Source organism: Sphaeramia orbicularis, chromosome 24 (assembly GCF_902148855.1).
Source record: "Sphaeramia orbicularis chromosome 24, fSphaOr1.1, whole genome shotgun sequence".
Taxonomy (NCBI): Eukaryota; Metazoa; Chordata; class Actinopteri; order Kurtiformes; family Apogonidae; genus Sphaeramia; species Sphaeramia orbicularis.
This window is the reverse complement of record NC_043979.1, coordinates 46510889-46531424: the sequence shown is the minus strand read 5'-3', so window position 1 is coordinate 46531424 and position 20536 is coordinate 46510889. Positions and strand designations below refer to the sequence as shown.

The 20536-nt window shown below is 36.0% G+C and overlaps 1 protein-coding gene across 1 annotated transcript in view; it reads left to right on the top strand.

Annotated features, from left to right (window-relative positions):
- fam184ab (family with sequence similarity 184 member Ab) overlaps window positions 1-20536 on the top strand; it is a 219361-nt gene that overhangs the window by 179473 nt on the left and 19352 nt on the right. Inside the window, exons 18-19 of the mRNA XM_030128825.1 lie at window positions 15486-15603; window positions 16821-16925. Of these exons, the coding sequence (XP_029984685.1) occupies window positions 15486-15603; window positions 16821-16925 (223 nt within the window). The remainder of the gene's footprint in view (window positions 1-15485; window positions 15604-16820; window positions 16926-20536) is intronic.

The following is a 20536-nucleotide window of genomic DNA, read 5'->3' as shown; positions in this document are numbered from 1 at the left end:
GAAATTTTTTTAGGTATATATTAAATCATTATTATTATTATTATTATTATTATTATTATTATTATTATTATTATTATTATTATTATTATTATCCACTGCTGTGACATTGGTTCACCAGTAAAACCATGTATTTTGATAAATGACAGTGGATGGACACACTTGTTTTAGGTTCAGTTAATGATAGAATTGGTTGAAAAAGTCATTCAATAATAAGTAAGTAAATTAAATATAAGAAAATAAATGATTTTTACTTTGATGATTAGATACACAACAGTCAAAAGTAACTGATAAACACATAGAAAAGCCATTGAAGCTCCAACTATTTTTCTTCAGTTTTCTGTTTTTAATACAATAATCGTCAACTTTAATCTGACCTTTTATGAACATCTACATGATCAGTGAATTAAATATAGGAACAGAGCTGATTTTCACTGAAAAAAAGCCAAATAAAGTGGATAATATAACAATAAATGGTGATAAATCACTTCAGAAAGGTTAAAAATAGAGAACAATCCATTTGGGAACTGACACAGAAGCAGCTCTGGGTCTTTAAAGGTTAACTCGACGTGTTCATCTGAGATCACACATGATGTTTATGACTGGAACCATAAAACAACGCCCGAGTTTCCCCATGGGAGTTCAGCGACGAGGCCTTCACAGCTCAGTGTCTGTATATGCACAGATCACACACATACCTGACACACTTTCCATCAACACAGGGTTTGTTTGGTTTTTTTTACCTCTGGAGGTATTGTGATCACTTTGCTTTATGTGTTTGTTTGTTTGTTTGTTTGTTTGTTTGTTTGTTTGTTTGTTTGTTTGTTTGTTTGTTTGTTTGATTGTTAGCAAGATAACTGAAAAAGTTATGGATGAATTTTCATGAAATTTTCAGGAAATGTTGATACTGGCACAAGGAAGAAATGATTAAATTTTGGTGGTGATGGGGGGGGGGGGGGGACGACAGATGTGTCTTGGCGGAGGTCTGCGCTGTCTGAGGGCTTTTCTTGTCAAGTTTTTATTTGATTTTGTAATGGAGAATTTACACGTTTTCCATTCACATGCACATACAACATTTTACAATGTTATTTTTCTATATTTCTTTTCAAAAAGACCAAAGTCATCTATCTGTACATTTATTTTCCTATGTATATCTCCAGTATTATCACTTCTTGATTTCTTTTCCCCCTTTTTTAATTTTTTTTAAACAACAAGATATTAATAGAAAATAATAAGAACAAGAAAAGCACCAGAGAGCACAGACCTCCGCCAAGACAGATCTGCCCCCCTCCCCATGTTTGTTTGTTTGTTTGTTTGTTAGCAAGATAACTCAAAAAGTTATGGACGGATTTTCATGAAATTTTCAGGGAATGTTGATACTGGCACAAGGAAGAAATGATTAAATTTTGGTGCTGATCGGGGTTGGGGGGTGGGGGGGTCCACGGGGGCGCCCCATTGATTGGCCTTGGCGGAGGTCTGTGCTCTCCGAGTGCTTTTCTAGAAAAGGCAGTGCAGACCTCCGCCAAGGCCAAACAGTGGGGTCCCCCTGTGGACCCCCCCAATCACCACCAAAATTTAATCATTTCTTCTTTGTGCCAGTATCAACATTTCGTGAAAATTTCATGAAAATCCATCCATAACTTTTTGAGTTATCTTGCTAACAAACAAACAAACCAACACACACACAAAGCAGTGATCACAATACCTCCTGGCAGAGGTAATAATAATAATAATAATAATAATAATAATAATAATAATAATAATAATAATAATAATAATAATGATAATAATAATAATAATAATAAAACAAATGGCAGTAATATAGTAGCTAAACAACAGTAGGTGTCATGTTTTGTTCCTTTTGAGTGTTTCCAGCGTTCCTCACATTTATCGTGCTCTAGTCTTCATCCAAATGTGCCGTGAACTCCGTTTTAAAGGCATGTGTTGAGTCTCAGCAGAAGCAGAAGGATGTGAAGAATGGCTGTTGTCTTCTGTTCTCTGTGGTTTGCGTCATATGTTATAAACAGCTGTGCCAAACACGTCAGCGTACGACAAAACTGGCTCTGAATGAAAGGCAGCCACCACTGCAATTTTCTGAAAATAACCCTGTTCACTTTTCAATAAACTCATAAAAAAAAAATTTAAAAAAAAACAGACGACAGAGAAATCTAGACACAGACACCGGATACTAGAGTTGAATTCATTCTAATCGGATTTTTTTTTTTTTAAACTGATATTTAAAGGTTTCAGTTTGGAGAAATATGAAGTTTCACACAGAGGATCAGTGGATGTGTTGGAGTTTATTTATTTATAACTATAGGAGGGCATGTCAACGTACTTTTTTTTTTTTTTTTTTTTACAGTTTTTATTTGTCATTTGTATCAGTATAATACAAGCTGAATTAATCAGGTTGAGGAGCAAGAAAAGAAACACAAGAACAGAAAAGAAACAAATGGAAAAAACAGCGTGTGTTTGTGTCAGAATGTGTTCAGGTTCCTTCATTTAAAAAAAAAAAAAAAAAAATTTACTAAAAGATGTAGACTAATGTTATGAAGCAAGTTTGGAAGCACTTTGGGTCTGTTTTAAAAATAAATGTTTACTGAGATAAAAGATAAACTATTTTTCAGATAAAAAACATTTTAATATTATTTTATATAATGTTTTCATACAAAAATCTGCATGTAACGCAGTCAAAAGTACACGACAATTCCGCACTACTATTTTTTTGAATATCTCTTTATTCACTCACACCTACATTTTGGGAATCGAAGTAAATATTCAAGACACAGCGTTTCAAAAAAATTTGCCGCTGTTGCAAAATCATTCACAATTTATTTGTGTTTAAACGTTCAGGTTCTGCGTGTAACACCAGTGGACACGATGGGTTCCACACAAACCTGGAATGAGACTGAGATTGATGACAGACCCACATGTGTGGATTAGAAAAACCACCAGGATCCACACATTGAACACAGTGTCTGTATTTAGAGTCTATAGAAGAGCATTTACACATGTTTACACATCTAATGCACTGACACTTACGGAGATTTAATGTCCATATTTGGGTCCTATTTTTGGAGCCAATATTTGATTTAAATTTTAATAATTATGGGATGGCTCAGAACAAGAGTGTAATTTTTTGTTGCATTTCTCTGAGGTCATCATTAAGTCCATCCTGAGGGGGAATATGTTTATATTTACCTTTCATTATTGGGTCTAAAAAGATGGAAAAGTGACAGATATTAAAATAAACACAGTTTCATAGAAGCACCCATGTAATAAGTCTATTCTAAATAAATAAAAGGCTAAAAAGTGCAATAAAACACTAAACATACATAAATATAACAAAACAAATGTCATTTTTAGACTTGTCAAAAGCAGTGAAGTTCTGTATTCTTTCCTCAAAATTTACATAAATATGGATTTTAGTATCAGTCAGTAAGTATAATTTACATAGAACTAAGCTTCTCCTGTATGTGGAGTCCCTCAGGGTTCCATTGTCAGTCCTCTCCTGTTTTTGATTTTCAAGCAAGAATGTGTTTTGTTTTTTTTTTTTGCATATATCTGAGGTCATCATTAGGTCCACCCTGGGGGGAAATATGTCTGCATTTACCTTTTATTATTGGGTGTAAAAAGATGGAAAAGTAACAAATACTAAAATAAACACAGTTTCATAGAAGCACCCATGTAATAAGTCTATTCTAAATAAAAGCCCCTTTAGACAAAGGGGTGAGAGCTAATAAGCTATGCTTCTTCTCACTCCTTTTCGAATATGACTTTTTTTTCTTTCTTTTCTTTTTTGCGTGTATCATTATTTTATGCTTCCTTGAATTTTCATTTCTATATTATGTTGTGTAAAGAAGTCAAATAGTAGTAATCAGGAAGTTTGTATCATATCCATATTCAAAATTTAAAAAAAAAAATTTAACAAAATTAAATAAATAAATAAAATGCTAAAAGGTGCAATAAAACACTAAACATATACATAAATATTAAAAAAAAGTCATTTTTAGACTTGTCAAAAGCAGTGAAGCTCTGTATTCTTTCCTCAAAATTTACATAAATATGGATTTTAGTATCAGTCAATAAGTATAATTTACATAGAACTAAGCTACTACTGTATGTGGAGTCCCTCAGGGCTCCATTGTCGGTCCTCTCCTGTTTTTGATTTTCAAGCAAGAGTGTAATTTTTTGTTGCATTTCTCTGAAGTCATCATTAGATCCATCCTGGGGGGAAATATGTCTGCATTTACCTTTTATTATTGGGTGTAAAAAGATGGAAAAGTGACAGATATTAAAATAAACACAGTTTCATAGAAGTAGCCATGTAATAAGTCTATTCTAAATAAAAGCCCCTTTAGACAAAGGGGTGAGAGCTAATAAGCTATGCTTCTTCTCACTCCTTTTCGAATGACTTTTTTTTTCTCTTTCTTTTCTTTTTTGCGTGTATCATTTTATGCTTCCTTGAATTTTCATTTCTATATTATGTTGTGCAAAGAAGTCAAATAGTAGTAATCAGGAACTTTGTATCATATCCATATTCAAAATAAAAAAAAATTTTTTTAATAAATAAAATGCTAAAAAGTGCAATAAAACACTAAACATATACATAAATATAACAAAACAAATGTCATTTTTAGACTTGTCAAAAGCAGTGAAGTTCTGTATTCTTTCCTCAAAATTTACATAAATATGGATTTTAGTATCAGTCAATAAGTATAATTTACATAGAACTAAGCTACTACTGTATGTGGAGTCCCTCAGGGCTCCATTGTCGGTCCTCTCCTATTTTTGATTTTTAAGCATGAGTGTGTTTTTTTTCTTCTTTTTTGCCTTTATCCGAGGTCATCATTAGGTCCATCCTGGGGGGAAATATGTCTACATTTACCTTTTATTATTAGGTCTAAAAAGATGGAAAAGTGACAAATACTAAAATAAACCCAGTTTCATAGAAGGACCCAGATTAAAATTAATTTGGAAATCACCACAAAACTAGTTTTAGGCAAGTAAATATTAAAAGTGTAATGGAATAATGTCTTATCTGCAGTAAAGGCATCATGTGTTCGTGCAGGTTTTTAATACGTATGAAGGTGTTGCTGATGTTTATGTATACAGTGAAAGACAAAGCCGTTTGGATGCAGTGAATGTAAAGAGGAAGACAAATGTGTTTATGAGATGATGACACACAACAGGTGGAGGCAGAGACACAAACACCTGATCCAGCACAAACCAAGGTCCTGGACCCAAACACGATGCCAACGAACAAGAGAAATGAGTTTGTTCTAACCAGAGAAACGGACTGAGTCAGAGATGATGAAAGGAAAAAGTGTACGCAGCTCCTACTGTGGTTTGTCTGGAGTCAGGAGGCGTTGTGGAGCATCCTCTGCACGCTGACCTGCTTTTAGACGCAGGCAGATGAGGACACAGCTCCCCCTGGTGGACAGGAGAGGACTAGCACCCCACCAGGAGAAGCAGAGTTACAGGCCCGACCACAGGCTTCTGCAAAATTCAGACCAGATTTATCCTGCTCTGACTGTAAATAATAATCTCCTACCACGACTAACCATCTACTTTCTTTTTTGGTCTATATTTTGGTCATTATGATGCCGTTTTCTTCATTTTTTATTAATTTTGGAGTTAATTTTGTTCATTTTACTGATTTTTTGGGATTTTGTTTAATCCATGGCTATGACTTTAAATGTTGTACCTCTAAATTTCGAGCATAACTGCCTACGTCATCCACTATATGGCCAAAAGTATGTGGACACGGTGAATTCAGGTGTTTGTTGTTTAACAGGGGTCTGGGATACAAAACAATAATGACTAATGTCAGAATATAGTTTTATATTGGGATAAATATCATTGCATGTGTATTTACACATTTGTATTCCAGCTTACAGATCACAGTGGATCTACAAATACACAAAACAGAGAGAATATTGGTATAATTTATCCTAAGAAGTCTCAGGTTATACATGGTTATTCAAGTTATTCACATTTTTTGCACAAGAATATTTTGTGAATATAAACATTTTCATGAAATTTTACTTTTTTAAGATAAAAGAGAAACATTTTGAGTTGTCATTATTTATTATTATGATTATATTATTATATATTATTTATTACAGAAGAGGATTAGGGCCACTGGAAAAACGAAAATAACAAAGTCAGATAGATAGATAGATAGATAGATAGATAGATAGATAGATAGATAGATAGATAGATAGATAGATAGATAGATAGATAGATAGATAGATAGATAGATAGATAGATAGATAGATAGATTTTCTTCACTTATGTTAAAATTTTTTTTACGCTTAAATTTTTTACACATCTATTTGACAAAGCCACAAAAAAAAAAAAAAAAAAAACAACATTGCTTGGGTACATTACACATATTTCAATACATTTGCATGATCCAGTCTTTGCACCATTCTGAGCTCTGTAAACAGTCCGTTTGTTCCACTTTTTGTCCATTTGAGCTTCCTGTAGTCGCAGTCTATGAGTCACCTTTTCAGTTGTATTTATTCCATCAATAATTGCAATCCAATATTTTTTTATTGTTATTATTCTGAGAAAAAAGTCAGAATTTTGCAAAAAAAATTCAGAATTTTGACAATCTCAGAATTCTGACTGTTTTAGAGAAATATATTTTTATTGTTCTGAGATTAAAGTCAGAATTCTGAGAAAAATAATCTGAATTCTGGCTTCTTTTTTTTTTCAGAATACTAAAAAAATATTTTGGACTTTAATTTTTTTTTTTTTTTTTTTTTCAGTGGCCCTCATCCTCTTCCGTAATTTATAGATTCTTATGATAGTATTTTCATCATATTAGTCCCTGAACTAAAATGACTTAGACATCCTTTACCATTAATATCTTCAGTATCATTTTTACATTTCTCATGGCCTGGATTGGACCCTTTAGCGGGCTGGTTTAGGCCCACGGGCCGCATGTTTGACACCCCTGTTTTAAAGCATCAGGCAGTTTTCCAGTGTTTGGCAGATTAACCCTTTCATGCATGAATTATGAAAACCTTAGTCAAGATTTTTTTCTCGAATGTTTTTATTCCTCCTTAGGCATGAAAAAAACAATGTGATTTTTTTTTCTTTTCATGGAGTTACATAATATCCATGCATTTAATTTTAGAAGTAAAGAAACATTTGTTTAAAACCCAATGTCAGAAAGTGAGATGAAAACAATGAAATAAAAACATTTTAATGCTGCTAATCTGATGTTTTCTCACATTTTAACATATTCTAATGCTAGTAATTACTCACTTCATGGAGACAATATGCAAAAATAAACCTTTTTGTCTAACAAATAACAATTAATTTACACTCAAACATGTTAGTGCAGATCAGGTTTATCTAGAACAGCAAAGTTACAGTAATGGGATGAACGCCAGTGTTATGGATGGTGCATAAGTGTCCACTGTGTTGGCTGATATGGAACTAAAACAACAAAACCCATGAATATACAAGAGAACAGCTGGAGAAGAACTGTCCACTGGAGTGACCACTATGCATGAAAGGGTTAAAAACAAAACAAACAGATTTTTCAGTGTTCTTCCATTGTACTAATTTCAGTTTCAACAGCCTGAATAATGGCAGCCTTTGTGTTTCCATGACCATGACTAAACTTTACAGACATGTCGTCTCGTCTCGTCTTGTTTCGTTGAACAGTCCAGTTTCTGTTATTTTGGTCAGTTTTCTGGGACACATTTATTCTTAGCCATCAGCTGTTTTGATGTTCTGGCAGTTTCATCCCTTTAACCACTAAAAAGCCTTTTCTGATGCTTTCCCCTGAGATGATCCGCCTCCCTCTGTCTAATTAACCACAACACTGATCCATCTTCACCACCAGCACCTTCCTTCCTTCCCATCTAATTAATCACCGTGGCGACAACAGCGGCATCCAACTCCTGGGACAGATGCTGCTTTATCTGTTTTATTCCTTAGTTTTATTCATTTAGGCCCAATCCTAATTCACCCTTTAGCCCCTCCCCCTTACCCCTCCCCCTTGGCGTTTGCACTTGGCACTACCCCTTGAAACGGAGCTGCTAAGGGTAGGGGTTGAAACTTTCTTTTGTGCAATGGGATCTATCTACAACTAATGGTTTTAAATGTTCTGCCTCTAAATTTGTAAAATATTTTTTGTGTCCTGACTGTAAATAATTTTCTACCACAACTAACCATATATGTTCTGTATGTGTAAGATAAGATAAGATAAGTAGATGGTTAGCAAAAAAGTCATTAAAAAGTAACACAATAAGCAACAAAATTAATGAAAATGAACAACCCGGGCATCAAACATTACAAAAAAGCATAAAAAAATGACCAAAATAAGGATCAAAATGAACAAAACTGATATTGTTCATGTCCTGACTGTAAATTATAATTTTCTACTACAACTAATCATCTACTTTCTTTTTTTGTGTGTATTTTGCTCATTATGACACTCTTTTATTCATTTTGTTCATTGCAAGGCTTTTTTTTTAGTATTTTTTATGCTTGTGTTGCTCTTTTTTTATGCTTATTTTAATCATTTTTACGCTTTTTTTGTTCATTTTGATGCCGTTCATTGATTTTGTTGCTTTTTCTGTTACTTTTTACTGATTTTATCCATGACTATCATGACTTTTTTTTAATATATATATATATATATATATATATATATATATATGTATATATACATATATGTGTATATATATATACATACTTTATTTTATTTATTTTTTTAATCCCTTAACATAGACAAGTGTTAAAATACAAAATTTCACAATTAATTACACATCAAAATCAGGAAAAAAAATGTTAAAATACACTTTGCACTTAAACATATTAAGAAATACAACAGAGACAGGAATAAAAAATGTCTACTATTTCAGCTCCAATTATTAATGTGCCTGTTTTTTAGATGCATTTGGAACTCATTGTAAGATGTCATAAATATCAAAAATGATTTCATCTGTTCTTGTCCCATTTGCTGACCTCTGACCTCTGAGAGTTTAAAAAAATGTATTTGCTTGTTTTTTTGTGTGTTTTTTTTTTTTTTTTTTTTAGCCTTCTCCTTAACCTTCATTCAGCATGTGCACACATACTGTTTTCTCATATTTATTTTAGTGTTTTTTATCTGATCTTTAATAGTTTTTACTGGGCTTTAGTTTCATGGTACATGTTCCAGTGACTGTAAAGAATCTTCTGTTCTCCAGTATTTAAGTGGAAGTGTCCGCGGTGGCCACGGCGCTCGGACTTCCTGCTGTGTTAACCACTTTCACTTCACTGTTGAAGATTCAATAAGACTGTTTGCAAACGCAGCAGGAGCTTCTAGAAGCACAAATCACAAATGTCTGCACAAAGTGAACAGATGGAACATCACAGACACATCAGACGAAACAAAGACGAGGGAAGAACGGGCGTCCATGTTGGATATTAATTGAGCTGCGTGCGTCTTTGAGGGAACCTGTGTGTGCGATGTAGAACTGATTTAACCACAACATGAGGACCATCTGAACACTGTAGACTGGTTTAAACCCATGATCAAACCATCCACGGGGGTTAAAAACGAGGGATGCACAACAAGTATACACAACCATAATTACTGAAATGACTGGAATTATTATTATTGAATATTAATAGTATTTTTAAAAACTATGTCATTCAGATAATTCTGATAATTAAAGTTTTCACACATACAGTCTATAATAACGAACAGAAACGGCTTAGATTTGGTGTATTTCACCAGTAGACAGTGCACGTTGTTGCCATGCCAACTGCATAAAAACCAAAAAGAAGAAGGAGGAGGAGGAGAAGAAAGATAACAAGAAGAAGAGAAGGAGGAGAAGAAGAGGAGGAAGAAGATAAAAAAAAGAGGAAGAGGAGGAGAAGAAGAAAAAAAGGAAGGTGGAGAAGGAGAGAGAAGAACTAGAGGAAGGTGGAGGAGAAGAAGGAAAAGAAGGGGGAGAAAAGGAAGGAGAAGGAGGAGGAGAAGAAGAAGAATAACAAGAAGAGGAGAAGGAGAAGAAGAGGAGGAGAATGAGAGGAACAAGAGGAAGGTGGAGAAGAAGGTGAAGGAGAAGAAGGAAAAGAAGAAGGAGGAGGAGAAAAGGGAGGAGAAGGAGAAGAAGGAGGAGGAGAATAAAAAGAGGAATAACAAGAAGAAGAGAAGGAGGAGAAGAAGAGGAGGAAGAAGACAAAAAAGGAGGAAGAGGAGGAGAATGAGAAGAAGAACAAGAGGAAGGTGGAGGAGAAGAAGGAAAAGAAGGAGGAGGAGAAAAGGGAGGAGGAGAAGAAAAAGAAGAATAACAAGAAGAGAAGGAGAAGAAGAGGAGGAGGAAGAAGGTAAAAAAGGAGGAAGAGAAGAACGAGAAAAACAAGAGGAAGGTGGAGAAGAAGGAGAAGAAGAACATAAAATGTAACAAATTAGTCAGGACTTAAAGTGTTTTTTTCCAGAATGTTTATTCAGATAGTTCTGCGGCTCCTGGAAGGTTCCACCTGTTTGAACTGTTTGGGTCCAAACACACAAACGAACCACAGACGAAGAACAGTGAGTTTAGACAAATATGAGTCCTTTAACGTCTGAAGACAGCGGTCGATCGTCACCACATTTGGTCTGTGGACATGAACAGGACAGAAAAGCTTTGGTCCATTAGTTGCAGACAGACTTGTGCTTCTGTTCCAGCCTTTACTGGACCGTTAACGGAGGTTTACCGCTGAAAATAAGAAAAGCACTGGAAGAATGGAACTATTGTCTGTTATCGGTGTCGCTTCTACAAACCCATTATCGTGCATCCTTATTAAAAACGTGCACCTCAGATGGAGTCTTTGCTCCACCCGGTTCTTTACGGTTGTTGTTGTTGTGGTGGTGGAGAAAACCCGTTAAAAAGTGCAAATCCCAGACTGTAGTGAGTTTGTTCCCTGGGCAGTAAAAGCAGCCCATAGAAAACACCGACGACGACAGGAGCAGAAGGTGGTACAGATAACACAAGCTGTTTCTCACCACATCAGTCAGTGTCACTTTATAGTTTTTATGGCCTTGGACTCAAACTAAACACCAAGTCACTGTTTTATATCAGAGGAGGGATGTGGTTCAGGTTCACATTCAGCCCAGGCTGGACTCCAGTCCAATTATAGGCATATTAACCAATAAAAAAGAACCATTTTACAGCAAAAAACAAGTACAATTACATCATGAAAATATGAGTAACCTGAGCTACCATGAACAACCTGAAATTTAATAGAAAAATATGTGCAATTTAACATTTACATTTACATTAATGCATTAGGCAGACACTTTTTTCCAAAGCCACTTACAGGGAAAAAACCAATCAATCAAACTTTATTCATATAGCGTCAGATCACAGCAAAAGTTATCTCATGACACTTTATATAGAGTTGGTCAAAACCAGACTGTAATTTTAACAATATTATGTCTCAGCTTATTCATAACACAACTAAACAATTAATAAACTCATTTTCTTTCACTCCAATTTAATCTCAAATGGGCCAGACCATTAAAATTAATAAAATAACAGTTTAAGACCGCAGGCTATAAAAGCCAAAATCTGCTCCAAATTCTCATTTTCTGTCGGGCATTCACACGGTCATGCCCTCCTGAAGCTAAAGCTCAGAAGCTTTCTCTTCTTGAACGTGGTCGGATCGTCCAGCTGCATAAGCGAGGCCTCTGGCAGCGTGCCATTGCTGCTGAGGTTGGACGCAGTACGACAGTCATTCTGCATTTTTGGACAGATCCTGAGCATTATGGAACAAAAAAGTCAAGTGGTAGACCCAAAAAAATGACACCTGCACTGAGCCGGAGGATCCGATTGACCGTCCGTCAAGACACAGGGCGGTCCTCCACCCAAATGAAGGCCCTTACTGGTGCCGACCGCAGCGCAATAACCATCAGACGGCATCTGCGGGAAAAGGGTTTCAAAAACAAAAAACCAATTCAAAGACCTCGTCTCCTCCAACGCCACAAAACTGCCCGTTTAGACTTTGCCAGGGAACATCAAACATGGGACATTGAAAGGTGGAAAAAAGTTTTATTCTCTGATGAGAAAAAATGTCACCTTGACGGTCCAGATGGCTTCCAACGTTACTGGCATGACAAGGAGATCCCACCTGAGATGTTTTCTACCCGGCACAGTGGAGGGGGTCCATCATGATCTGAGGTGCTTTTTCATTCAGTGGAACACTGGAGCTTCAGGTGGTGCAGGGTGGTCAAACGGCGGCCGGTTACGTGCAGATGTTGCAGCGGGCATCCCTCATGACTGAGGGCCCTGGTCTGTGTGGGAACAGCTGGGTTTAAAAACAGGACAACGCTGCAGGTCACAATGCTCGCTTGACCAAGGACTTCTTCAGGGAGAAGAACATCACTCTTTTGAACCATCCCGCATGTTCCCCTGATTTAAATCCCATAGAGAACATTTGGGGATGGATGGCAAGGGAAGTTTATAAAAATGGCCATCAGTTCCACACAGCTGATGCCCTTCGTGAAGCCATCTTCACCACGTGGAGCAATGTTCCCACCAGCCTCCTGGAAACACTCGCATCAAGCATGCCCAAACGGATTTATGAAGTGATTAACAAGAACGGTGGAGCTACTCATTACTGAGTCCTACTGAGAACATTTTTGTTCTGGTTTGGAGAGTTTTTTGTTATTTTTTGAGCGATGGTCTTAAACTTTTGATCAGCTGATAAACAGCCTATTTCAGTTTACTTGTTGTTTTCAATAAATGACTCTTTCAAAGTGCTTTTTGTCTCACTCCCCCTTCTTGCTTTTGTATATTGTAGCTCTACTTAAAACCTCATTAAGATCCAAATGTGCAAAAGGTCAATTCTAGCTATTTTTCAACTGGTCTGAAGATTTTGATCAGGTCTGTATATCTTCCTTGGGACAATGTCTACATTGTTCAGAGTTTTGAGAAATTTAGATTTTAGAATTTTTGACAAATTTTTTCATTTTTAAAAATGTGCCTTTACTTCTAATAGTCCATATTTTGATGGTTTATAAATGGTTAAATGGTAAATTGTTTGTTTCTTTGTTTGTTTGTTTATTTCTAATATAACATTAAAACCAAACAACAAAAAGATTTCTATAAAAAGAAAGGAAAGCTTTTGAAAAGGAGCGGGGTGAAATATCAGTGTTGGTTCCAGATATCAATATAGTTATAGTTTGGGTCCATGACCTTTGACCTTGACTGACTTTGAAGGGTCAAACTCAAGGTCACCAGTGTCTACATTTCAACAATCTTATTCACTGAAATTATTGGTCGAATTCATTTAAAATTTTACAGGTGTCTTCCGTGGGACGATGTCTACAAAGTTTATTCCCAGTTTGCAAGAATTTGTATTTTTAAATTTTTGTTGAATTTTTGAAATATTAAAAATGTGCCTTTACTTCTAATGGTCCATATTTGGATGGTTTATAACATGTAAATGGTTTGTTTGTTTGTTGGTTTGTTTCTAATATAACATTAAAACCAAACAACAAAAACATTTATATTAAAAGAAAGGAAAGCTTTTGAAAAGGAGCAGGATGAAATATTAATGTTCGTTCCAGATATCAGTATAGTTCCTATTGATCACTGATAGAAGTCATAAATGGACTTTCATTTGGGTCCATGACCTTTGACCTTGACTGACTTTGAAGGGTCAAACTCAAGGTCATCAGTGTTTACATTTCAACAATCTTCTTCGCTGAATCTCCTGGTCAGATTCATGTACAGTTTTTACGTGTATCTTCCTTGGGACAATGTCTACATTGTTCAGAGTTTTGAGAAATTTTGATTTTAGAATTTTTTACAATTTTTTTTTGTTTTTTTTAAATGTGCCTGTATTTCTAATGGTCCATATTTTGATGGTTTATAACATGGAAATGATTTATTTGTTTGTTTACTTTGATTATAACATTAAAACCAAACAACAAAAGCGTTTCTATAAAAAGAAAGGAAAGCTTTTGAACAGGAGCTAAATAAAACTAAACTATAATGAAAAACCCAAAACTATTATGACCTTGGTGTTTGTTTCTTCAGACAAATCAGATATGAGTGGGTTTTTTTTTTTTAGTTTCAGGAAAAAGCTTTAAAATAATCATTCAGCCTTTGATTGGAAAAAGTATTCCACCCTTCTAATCTCAGTCTGTTCAGCAATGTTTATGGAAAATGTCAAAAAATGTAAATGGAATGGAGGTTTTTACATGAGCGCTGATTTCTCTGAAGGCTGTTGGGGAAACAAGCAAAAAAAAAAAAAAAAAAATCCATTAAATACTGTGAAAGTTCTCATAGCTCACAGAACCAAAACAAGCTCCAGAGGAAGTTGAGCGTTTTGTTTCTGATCTGCTTAATGGGTTTAGTGATGAAAGGAGGAGGACGGACCCAGGGACAGCAGCCAAGTATTGATCAGCTGCTAATGAACGGGAAAAGCCTCCAGTCGCTCGTCTTTTAATCCTCACGCTGCATCTGTTTCATTCTCTGAACTCATCCAAACTGAAGCAGGTTCATGTGGCTACAAACTCCTGCTCTGCATCTGAATTATGTGGACAAAAGTATGTGGACGCGTTGAACTCAGGTGTTTCTTTTCTAATGGGCCTGGGATCCAAAACAATAAGTACTAATGTCAAAATATAGTTTGTTTTGGGATAAATATGATTGTTATCTTTGTTTCCAAAATGCCTCAGAGATGGTTTTTACTTCATTTCTCTCAACATTGATTTTTTTTCATTCATGACAATGATTTTAATTGTTCTTCCTCTAAATTTCTAATGTATTTTTCATGCTCTGGTTGTAAATAATAATTTTCTACCACAACTAACCATCTACTTTCTATTTTTTAAGTCTGTATTTTGCTCATTATGATGCTCTTTTCTTAATTTTTTCATTTTGATACTTATTTTGGGCATTTTTTTAATGCTTTTTTGTTATTTCTGATGCCTGTATTGTTCATTTTCATTAATTTTGTTGCTTATTCTGTTACTTTTTACTGATTTTTTTTTTTTGCTAACCATCAACTTAGCTTAGCTTAGCTTAGCTTAGCTTAGCTTAGCTTATACATATAGAAAGTAGATGGTTAGTTGTGGTAGAAAATTATTATTTACAGTCAGAACATCAGAACACAAAAAATATTTTAGAAATTTAGAGGAAGAACATTTAAAATCATAGTCATGAATAAAAAAAATAAATAAATGTTGAGAGAAAGTAAGTAAAAACCATCTCTGAGTCATTTTGGAATCAAAGATAACAATTTAAACCAAACTAACCAATGCAATGAAATTTATCCCATAATATAAAACTATATTCTGACATTAGTCATTATTGTTTTGTATCCCAGACCTCTGTTAGAAAAGAAACACCTGAATTCAACGTGTCCACATATTTTTGTCCACATAGTGTCTTTTCATCTTTATGGTTCACATTAGGAGTGTTGTATTTGATTAAAAAAAAAAAAAAAAATGTTAGTAATCGTTGGTGGTGTGTTGTGTCCTTCAGGCTGGAGGGGACAGAGGAGAAGTTCAGGAACAGAGAGAGTCGTCATGAGGATCTGCAGCTCATCGCTGAGCTGAAGGACATGGTCTCAGAGAGGGAGTCTCTGGTCAAGAAACTGGTGGTAAGTCCACCAGGGTCCACCTCAGACCTGGGTTTAACACTCTAGAGCACAGGTGTCAAACCCGGGGGCCAAATCCGGCCCACCGAAGGGTCCAGTTCAGCCCCTGGGATGAATCTGTGAAATGCAAAAATGACACTGAAGAAATTATCAATCAATGGTGTAAAAATCCTTTTAATTCAGGTTCCACACACAGACCAATTAAATCTCAATTGGGTCAGACCAGTGAAATATTTTCATAATAACCTATAAATAATGACAACTGCAGATTTGATCTTTGTTTTAGTGTAAAAAGTAAAATTACATGAAAATGTTTATATTAACAAACAAAAAATGAATAACCTGAACAAATACGAACAACTTGAAATGTCTTAAGAGAAGTAGATGTATTTTTAACAATATTCTGCCTGTTACTAAAGGTTTTGTGTATTTGTAATTGTAATGTATATTGTAATGCACATGTGTAAATGATAAAGTTCTATTCTATTCTGTACTATTCTATTCTATTCTGTTCTATTCTATTCTATTCTGTTCTGTTCTGTTCTATTTACTCTATTCTCTTTTCTTTTCTCCTATTCTATTCTACTCTATTCTCTTGTATTCTATTGTATTCTCTTCTATTTTATTCTATTCTATTCTACTGTACTTTGTCCTGTTCTCTCCTCTCCTCCTCTCCTCTCCTCTCCTCTCCTCTCCTCTTCTCTCCTCCTCTCCTCTCTCCTCTCTCCTCCTCTCCTCCTCTCCTCTCCTCTTCTCTCCTCCTCTCCTCTCCTCTCTTCTCCTCTTCTCTCCTCCTCTCCTCCTCTCCTCCTCTCCTCTCCTCTCCTCTCCTCCTCTCCTCTCCTCCTCTCCTCTCCTCCTCTCCTCTCCTCCTCTCTCCTCCTCTCCTCTCCTCCTCTCCTCTCCTCCTCTCCTCTCCTCTCCTCTCCTCCTCTCCTCTCTCCTCCTCTCCTCCTCTCCTCTCCTCCTCTCTTCTCCTCTCCTCCTCTCCTCTCCTCCTCTCCTCTCCTCTCCTCCTCTCTTCTCCTCTCCTCCTCTCCTCCTCTCCTCTCCTCTCCTCTCCTCCTCTCCTCTCCTCTCCTCTCCTCCTCTCCTCTCTCCTCCTCTCCTCCTCTCCTCTCCTCTCCTCCTCTCCTCTCTCCTCCTCTCCTCCTCTCCTCTCCTCTCCTCCTCTCCTCCTCTCCTCTCCTCTCTAACCAGACTCTCTCTCTCTCCTCCAGGATGATAAGAAGTTCTACCAGCTGGAACTGGTCAACAGGGAGACCAACTTTAACAAAGTGTTCAATGCCAGTCCAAACGTGGGCGTCATCAACCCGCTCATTAAGGTAAGGCCTGGCTGCAGTGGAGCTGACCACACACAGGGGGCGCCACCACCGACGCCTGAGGGGGGACGCAAGCACCTGGCAAAGATGATGATGATGATGATGATGATATCCACTCCATCTCATGTCATACGCATCAGAGCTGAGAACCAATCAGCGCTGAGGTTTAGACGTTGCATTGGTCCTCCAGTCCGTCCGTCCGTCACGTGCAGTCGGTCATGAACACGGCTGGGGGTGCTGTGAACAAATAAGACTCAACCTCTGGAAAATCTAAGGAAACTGATGATGGTTTCAGGAGATCTGCTCTGGTTCATCCACAACCACACAAAGTCAAAGGGGTTTTACAGTAGAGCACAGGTGTCAAACATGTGGCCAGGGGGCCAAATCCGGCCCACCAAAGGGTCCGGTCCGGCCCTGGGGATGAATTTGTGTAATGCAAAAATTACACTAAGATATTAACAACCCTTTTAGTTCAGGTTCCACATTCAGAACAGTTTCATCTAAAGTGGGTCAGACCAGTCAAATACGATCAGAATAACATAGAAATAATGACAACTCCAAATTTTTCTCTTTGTAAATGTAAATATTTCCATATATTTACACTAAAACAAAGTAGAATTTCGCAAAAAATGTGAATAACCTGAACAAATATGAACAACCTGAAATGTCTTAAGAGAAATAAGTTCAATTTTAACTAGATTCTGTCTGTTATTAAATGTTTTGTGTGTTTGTAGATCCACTGTGATCTGTAAGTTATAATGTACATGAAATAATAAAATATAAAAAATAATAAAATCTAATCCATTATTATTATTATTACATGTGTAAATGATAAACTGAGGTAGAATATTGTTAAAATTACACTGATTTTTTCACTTTGTTCATGTTATTCACATCTTTTGAAAGGATAGTTTGTAGATGTAAACCTTTTCATTTTGTAAATTTACTTTTTTGTTTTGCTCTAAAACATAGAGAAAGGTTTGGAGTTGACATTAATTCTATATTATTCTGTTATTATTTCACTGGTCCGTCCCACTGCAGATCAAATTTATCTGAATGTGAAACTGAACTAAAATGAGTTTGACAGCCCTGCAGTAGGCAGTCGAATGAAGACATTTTTCTTCATGTAAAAAGCAGAAACTTACTAATATTGTGATGATGACCGATGATTAAAGAGTAAAAAATGTACTTTAACCCTTTAGAGCACAGGTGTCAAACATGCGGCCCGGGGGCCAAAACCGACCCACCAAAGGTTCCAATCCCGTGGGATGAATTTGCAAAGTGCAAGTTAGGGCATCGAACTCCAAAATAATATCATAATAACCTATAAATAATGCCAACACCAATTTTTTTTCTCTTTGATTTAGTGCAAAAAACATTAAATTATGAAAATATTTACATTAACAAACTATCCTTTAACAATAAAATGTGAATAACCTGAACAAATATGAACAACCTGAGATGTCTAAAGAAAATTAAGTGCAATTTTAACAATATTCTGCCTGTTACTAAATGTTTTGTGCCTTTGTAGATCTGATCTGTAATGCACATGTATATAAATATAAATGATAATTCGAGGCATAATATTGATAAAATTTTACTTATATTTCTTAACAAATTTAATATTTTTCAGGTTATTCACATCCTTTTTGTTTGAATAGTTTGTAAATGTAAATATTGGCATAAATGAATGTTATTTTTTGCACTAAAACAATTTGGAGTTGTCATTATTTATTGGCTATAATGTTATTATTTTGCTGGTCCGGCTCACTTCAGATTAAATCGGGCTGAATGTGGCCCCCGGAAGAAAATGAGTTTGACAGCCCTGCTTTAGAGGACACTTGAAAAGAAAGACTCCGAAATTCAACATTTCAACCTTAGTGTGTTACATTTAGGGGTGTGCCAAAAAACTGATTCATATACAAATTGCGATTCTCATTTACTACAATTCAGAATCGATTTAAAATGTCCCAAAATCGATTTTAATAAATAAAATAAATCCGCCGGCAGTCTGCCTCTGTTTTGTACACGGGTCGTCATGACATCATCACACAGCCAGTTCTGGAACAAACACATGCATGGTAAGCACCAAAACAAAGGAAACTAATGGAGGAGGTAGGGTTAGCAGTTAGCGGCTAGCGCGATTATCGGCTAGTGCAATTAGTGGCTAGCGCATTGACACGCCATCAAATGGTGTTAAATAACACACGAAAGTATGAAAATGCATACGTATAGCACGCCAAATGCAATAAACTAGCGTCACATACAACGCAGTTTGCTGAGCTCAGTGTGTCAGCTGCATCAGCCACAGTTTAAGGACACGGTGCAGAGTCAGCCACCAGCAGCAAACCAACGCACACTGTGCAACGCCAAACTCCTGCCGAACACGGATAAATGTTTAAAACTAAATAAATGTGAAAAAGACGTTTGAATGTCTGCATTTGTCGTTCTGTCCTGCAAATCAGACTGGAGTAGATCGTGAGGATCCTTTACACACCTACAGACTGAAGCAGAAATCATTATGATTCAAATCGTTTTGAATCAAAAATCGTTTTGAATCAAAAATCGTTTTGAATCAAAAATCATTTTGAATCGAATCGTAGCCCCAAAAATTGGAATCAAATCAAATCGTGAGATAGTAACAGATTCCCACCCCTAGTTAACATGGGTTTTGCGCAGATGTCCAATGGAAAAGTGACTACTCTCTTGTGATGCATGTGGAGATGACCAAAAATAGTCACTTGCCTGTTAAAGGGTTAATAAGTGTTTCTTTAATCATTTTTCCCATTGGACATCTGCGCAAAACTTTACTGATATTTACTAAACATCGACAAAAACACAAGTGCATAATGTCGGTTTTTCCATTAAATCACAAATGTGATGATTTATTTCTTTATTTATTATCGCAAGATGACACGAGAAGTCATTCCATACACATAACGATGAACATAAATATGGTGTTGACTTACAGATGTATTCATTATTATTATATATTCCCCCTCTCATAAAAAATTATAAAATGAATGTTTCTTTTAAAACTCTTCTTCACTTGTTGTAACGTCCGTCAACATCTGTTCTTTTTTTTTTTTTTTTTTTTTTTTTTTATCACATGACTCTAGTTGCGGAAAAAAGTCTTTCCGTTGCAGTTTTGCGTGATATACCAATTTCGCTATGTCCGAAAAACCACCTCTTGCCAGCGCAAAAATTTTGAATCGAAAACAAGACTTGGCGAAATTGTCGTTTTTTCCATTAAGTAAATTTTTATGCGCAAGTTATATTTGGGCAATTTGAGAGTCAACGGGAAAGCAACTATTGTCTTGTAATGCATGTGGAGATGACCAAAAATAGTCACTTGCCTGATAAAGGGTTACTAAGTGTTTGTCGTTAAATGAAGGTGGGTGATGCTTAACTGGAGTCGGAAACCAAAGCGGCGTGTGTGGTTTCAGACGAGGTGGACGTGGGTCTCATTTGTTTACAGCAATTCAACATGATGCGTCGTATTTGAAATCAATGCAACAACTAAACTCCGACTGAAGCAGCTGATGTTTGTGCAGACGAAAGGAGGACGGGCGTTAAAGGGGGTCCGATAAAGCTGTCAAATCCAACACATGGGG